This window comes from Myotis davidii, unplaced genomic scaffold (genome assembly GCF_000327345.1).
Source record: "Myotis davidii unplaced genomic scaffold, ASM32734v1 scaffold326, whole genome shotgun sequence".
Taxonomy (NCBI): Eukaryota; Metazoa; Chordata; class Mammalia; order Chiroptera; family Vespertilionidae; genus Myotis; species Myotis davidii.
In genome coordinates, this window is record NW_006296626.1 from 146,460 (window position 1) to 152,800 (window position 6,341).

The 6,341-nt window shown below is 51.3% G+C and overlaps 1 protein-coding gene across 1 annotated transcript in view; it reads right to left on the bottom strand.

Moving 5' to 3' along the window:
- DNAAF3 (dynein, axonemal, assembly factor 3) overlaps positions 1-3,781 on the bottom strand; it is a 7,237-nt gene extending 3,456 nt beyond the window's left edge. The window contains exons 1-4 of the mRNA XM_015569457.1: positions 3,698-3,781; positions 3,500-3,588; positions 3,064-3,206; positions 2,239-2,429 (exon numbers count right to left, since the gene is read on the bottom strand). Coding sequence (XP_015424943.1) covers positions 2,239-2,429; positions 3,064-3,206; positions 3,500-3,584 — 419 coding nt within the window. The 5' untranslated portion in view covers positions 3,585-3,588; positions 3,698-3,781. The remainder of the gene's footprint in view (positions 1-2,238; positions 2,430-3,063; positions 3,207-3,499; positions 3,589-3,697) is intronic.
- Between the last annotated feature and the right edge of the window lie 2,560 nt (positions 3,782-6,341).

The window sequence follows — 6,341 nt, forward strand, 5'->3', positions numbered from 1 at the left end:
AAGCAATGGGGGGCGGGGGGGGGCGGCGAGGAGTGGGCCCAGCAATGACAGGAGCGTCTCATAACCTGTCTGTAGGATGACGCGTTCTGTATGACACGGGCTTTCTTTACAGAATTTTATCAGGTGTCATAGGACATGCACAAGGGAACCAGCAAAATCCCTACCCACCCCTATAGCTAGAAGGCAAAGAAGAACTTACACTCCCTCAGGTACCCTCGCCTAGCCCCCTGCCCCTCCCGGTAACCCCAACCCTGAATGCCCTGTTTACATTCCCTTTGCCTTAAACAGGTAAAGGTTATACCAGGGGATCATGGTTCATTTCCCATCAGGGCTCCATCCCCCGTGGGGGGGGGGCGAGCAGGAAGCAGTCCATCAATGATTCTCATCATTGATGTTTCTCTCTCTCTCCCTTCCTCACTGAAATGAATAAAAATATAGTTTTTAAAGGGTAACGGTTATAAATAGAGACGGAGATAAGTGTGTTAAAATTGTTTTTTTAAAATATATTTTATTGATGTTTTACAGAGAGGAAGGGAGAGGGATGAGAGAGAAACATCATCCATGAGAGAGAAACATCCATGAGCTGCCTCCTGCACAGCCCCTACTGGGGATGTGCCCGCAACCAAGGTTCATGCACCTGACCGGAATCGAACCTGGGACTCTTCAGTCCACAGGCCGATGCTCTATCCACTGAGCCAAACCGGTTTCGGCACAAATTGATATATAAATTGTTTCCGTTTTGTTAAGAATCTTATAAGAGAAAACTATATATCTTCAGTTGTATACACATATATATATATATAGTTTTTAAAGGGTAACGGTTATAAATAGAGACGGAGATAAGTGTGTTAAAATTGTTTTTTTAAAATATATTTTATTGATGTTTTAGCAGACTCACTAACTCTCGCTCCAGAAGTCCCCTAACCTCTCTTGGGCTTCTCCCGCTGCAGGAGGTTTTGAACGCATAGACCCTGCCATGCACTGTTCCGAGTGTTTTGCATGGGTTTCTCTCTTGGAATTCTTTCCAATAAGTCTCACCGCCCTGGCTTCAATCGGAAGGTTGTCTAGAAGGACATCCGGTCTAATTAGCATATTATGCTTTTATTATTATAGATACCTATCTAAATGGGTTCATCTTAGTTGTTTAACAACCTTAAAAAGATAACTCTATACCATTAGTTAGATGGATAAAAGTTAGATTAGTTCTTGTTGGTCAAGAGCTTTATGCAGAGTGCGCTGTAAGTTGTGTGCAATATATGATGAATGCCCTGGGCTCTGATTGACAGCTACCATCCATATTAATGATAACAATAATCGCTAAGATGTATTCAGTCTATATCAGAAGTCAGAAGCTATGCTGTGCGTGCGTGTGTGTGTGTGTGTGTGTGTGTGAATCCTCAAAAGTACTCTGTGGAAGTAGATCATAAAAATATTTAGAATAGCCCGGCTGGTGCGGCTCAGCAGTCAAGTCTCGACCCAGGAACCAAAGGGTCACCGGTTCGATTCCCGGTCAGGACACATGCCCTGGTTTGCCGGCTCAATCCCCAGTCGGGGTGTGTGCAGGAGGCAGCCGATCAATGATGTTTCTTTCTCATCGATGTTTCTCAGAATCTTATCAGGAGTCATAGGACATGCACCAGGGAACCGGCAAACTCCCCACCCGCCCCAACAGCTAGAAGGCAAAGAACTTACACTCCCCCAGGTCCCCTCGCCTAGCCCCCTGTTCCTCCTGGTAACCCCAACCCTGAATGCCCTGTTTACATTCAATTATTTAGAATAAGTTTTTGGGTTTGTTTTTTTTAAGTCCTCTGTAGAGCAGAGCCGGAATGTGAGCACAGCTTGTCTGAATCCAGAGTTTGCTCTCGGTGCTAACCTGAAACTGTTACTGAGAAACAATCACTTTCTGCCTCCCTCCCCATCCTCCTGTGACCTCTTCTCCTTTTAGTCTCACTTTGGAGGCTGCCTCCTCCAGGCTGGCTCCCTGGGATTCACACCTCTCACTGGGGGAGGCTTGGGGCAGGGCTCTCAGCTCAGCCAAACCCTCCCAGCATCTGCAGACTCACTAGCTCTGGCTCGGGAAGTCCCCTGACCTCTCTTGGGCTTCTCCGGCTGCAGGAGGTTTGGAACGGGTAGACCCTGCCATGCACTGTTCCGAGTGTTTTGCATGGGTTTCTCTCTTGGAATTCTTTCCAATAAGTGAGCCAACGATGAAATGGGGAACAATGGCCAAAGTTTTACCTTGCACCATTGGGAAGCCAGACTCTGCAGGGATGAGGAAGGGAGGGGGGAGGGGAGGAGCGCAGAACGCCCTTCCACCCTGGTCCTTGCAACTCACCTTGCAGTCCCATCTTCTCAGGATCCTCCAGGGCCAGGCTGAAGAACAGCATGTGCCGGGCCACCGCTTCCAGATTGTTCTCCAGCACGTAGAACTGGGAGGATGGGCAGGCAGAGCGGCTCTGAGATCCGTGTCCCTGACTCCTAGGAGACTTGGGACTGGGAGCCCGGGACCCTCCTTCTCCAGGACCCAGGAGTCCTGTACACACACCCCCTCCCCGCCCCCCAACTTCAAACACAAGGGTCTGGGCTCTCGGGACCCTCCTCCCCTGCACGACTCAGGAGACCCCGTCCTTAGGCCTCTCTCTCCCACTTGAACCCAGGATCCCCAGTCGCAGACACTTCCTTCCTCAGGACGCATGCGCTGGGCTCCAGCTTCCACCTCCCTCAGACCCAGGGGTCCAGGACCCCAGCTTCCCACTCCCCCAGGGCCTTGGGAATCTGAACTCTTATTTTAAAATTTTTATTTAATGAATTTCAGAGAGGCAGGGAGAGGGAGAGAGAGAGAGAGAGAAACATCAATATGATGAGAGAGAATCATGGATCTGCTGCCACCTGCACGCCACACACTGAGGATCGAGCCCACAACCCGGGCAGGTGCCCTGACCAGGAATCGGACCGTGACCTCCCTAGATCGATGCTCAACTACTGGGCTGGATCCAGCCACACCGACCTGGCGGGACTCTTGTCTTCATCCTCCTCCTCTCATACCCCAGATTCCCAACTCACCTGAAACCTCCTGCGTGGCCAGCGTTCCGCCCGGGCCAGGGTTTGCAGCAGGTGGCGCCCGTCTACGGAGCCCAGTAGCAGCACATCTAGCTCGGGGGTCCCGTGCTCCGCATTGGCCTGCGAGTCCGGGTCCACAGGAGGACCTAGCGAGGCGACAACGGACTAGGGCTGGTGGCCTGAAGAGCGCCCTCGACAGCCTCCCTTAGCGCGATGACTACAACTCCCAGCAGAACTTGCACAACTCCCCCTTAGGTTCTGAGAGGAGCTGTGCCTCTAAGCATTCTGGGAGTCGTAGTCCTCAGAGAGGCCACCTGTGTGGCTGCCCACTCGGGGGCGCCCCCCGCCGTTGGAACCTCGGAGAACGTTACTGCACCATCTGGGGAGGCGGCCGCGGTGGTAGGTGTGGTCCTGGGGAGTCGGGGGGGTGGGGACTCACTCTCAGCCTGCAGGTCCAGCGCCGGGGACAGGCCCCACCAGGACACGGAGCCGAAGCCCGTGCCGGAGCCCGCCGGGGTGGTCATCGCCCTGCGGGACAGACACCCAGGGAAACCCCGAACATCGTCTCTGCGTCGCCCCCCCTCCCCCATCACCGCCCCCGATTTCTCGCCCTTTCCGCCAGGTGATACCCCCTCACCTTTATCTTTCCAAATATCCCAGGACTTCTCCTCCCTCCCTCCTAGGTGCAGCCCTGTGGTCCGGCTCCAGTCCCACAACTGCGACTCATAGCCCCGCCCCTTTTGATCAATCCATCAATGGGAATATGGGAGCAGGCACCGCCCCTATTAATCCACCAATGCGAGCGAGTGGAACCCGCCCACTTCAAACTTTGCACCAATAGGAGCGTGGCTCCGCTCTCTCACGTCCTACCCGAAAGGAGGGCGTGAGGACGCGGTTGTCATGACGACGGTGTGGGAAGAGGCTGGAGCGGAGCCTGGGGAAGTCCAAACTTCTGGTCTGGATGAAGCTTGAGCCGATTCAAAATTTGAAAGAACTGAAGGGAATCTTGATTAATTCAAATTAAACGGAGGTGGCCTTGGCCTTAAACTACAGACCCCCCTTGCCCCCTCACACCCTGACTACCGCACAGGGCTCCTCACCTGGCAGGAAGCACAACTGACGGTCACGGCCAGCCAGCACTGGCGCTGGTTGTACATTTTCAGGAATTCTGTGTCCTGGGTATCGCACTTTGTGATTACTAAAATTGTTTTTACTGAATTACTAAAATTTCAATTAAATACCTTATATTAAAATAAAGGTGCCGAAACCGGTTTGGCTCAGTGGATAGAGCATCGGCCTGCGGACTGAAAGGTCCCAGGTTCTTATCCTATATAATAAAAGCTTAGTATGAAAATTGTCCCCTCTACTGAGAGGACGTCCGGGAGTTCGACCAGGGGGCAGGGCCTACCTGGGGAAGGGAGGGAGGCCCTGGAGGCAGGCAGCAGCTGCTAGGGATGCTACCACTGCATGAATTTCATGCACTGGGCCTCTAGTTTTACTATATTTTTACTATTATGGTCTTAAGGTTATTTATATCTATTGTACCTGTATGAAGGAAATACTTTTTTTTTAATTTCAGAGAGAGGAAGACAGAGAGAGAAACATCAATAGGTTACCTCCCATATGGGAACCAAACCCAAAACCTGGCTATGTGCCCTGACCAGGAATCAAATCTGCCACCTTTCGGTGCACAGGATGTGGCTCCAACTGAGCCACACCGTCAGGGCACTATTTTAATGAAATCATTTAAAAAATCAAATTGGTAAATTGCCACCATAAGCTGTCTTTGTAAATAAAGTTTTATTAAAATCAGGGCCAGGGTTAGTATGAGGCACAGTGGTCCAAGTGTAAGGTCAGATCCTGTCTTTAAAGGTTTAAATATATATATAGAGAGAGAGAGAGAGAGAGAGAGAGAGAGAAAGAGAAAGAGAGAGAGACATCAATGATAAGAACTGTGGATTGATTGGCTGCCTCCTGCACACCCTCTACTGGGATCGAGCACCCAAGCTGGGCATGTGCCCTGATTGGGAATCTAACTGTGATCTCTTGGTTCATAGGTTGACACTCAATCACTGAGCCACCGCGGCTGGGCCAAAGTTTTTATATTTTATCCATTGTGTATTTCTTTTTTTGCATTAAATTTTTAAATATTGCATTAAAATACTCTTTATCTTGACTACTGAGCATTTTGTTTTGGGGTTTTATTTGTATCGCTTTGCCTTAAACTTTGGGATCCTTGTGCTGACCGTGGGAAATACTGCATGTTGACTGGCGTGCTAGTAGAAATCTCAACTCCACAGTCAATGACTTCACACTGGGGGCTTGAAATCAGCCCCAGCGGGAGTATTTACACCACGGGAATGGGTAAGCGACACGCCAGGGCTTCAGAAAGTTGGGAACAGCACATCGTGGGAAGCACTCACGTCCTCTGCCTCCAGGGCTGTATTCTTTGCTTAGTTCCTGCCAACATCCTCCCTCGTTCTCCCCCTGGAAAAATCCAGCTCATCCTTTCAGCCCCAGCTGGGGACTATCCCCCGAGTTCTGCTCCTGCCTTCCCAGCAGAATGTCCACAACAGTCCCCCTGGCACTCACACTACTTTATTTTTTTTAACTGTGTTTTTATTGATTTCAGAGAGAGGGGAAGGGAGAGGGGGAGAGGGAGACATTGATGGGCTGCCCGCTGCACACCCTCTACTGGGGACTGAGCCCACAACCCTGGCATGTGCCCTGCCCAGGAATCTCACCGGCGGCCTTTTGGTGCATGGGCCGATGGGCAATCAACCGAGTCACACGGGCCTGGGCTCCCACTACTTTAGATTCGAGGGACTGGACAGCAGGACACTTGACCAGGTGGCTTTGGGGTCAGACATGCCGGGGTTTCCATGCTCTCCTGTTACCTGTGGGCCGAGAGGCTGCGGCCGGGTGAGAACCTGCCTGTGAGCTGCACGAGGGCGGAGAATTGAAGGAGACACGTCTCCAGGGCAGCTCCAGCACCCAGCACCCAGCACCCAGCACAGGGTGACGAACCAGGGGGCCCAGGCCTCTGCCTCCTCTCCTCGCCCCACCGCGTGACCTTAGACAAGTCACGATAAATTCCTGAATAAGGAATATCACAGCACTTGGGTGAGTGAATGCATAAATGGATGTATGGATATATGGATGTATGGATGTATGGATATATGGATGGATGGATGGATGGATGGATGGATGGATGGATGGATGGATGGATGCATGGATGGATGGATTAATGAATGGATGGATGGATGGATGGATAAATGCAG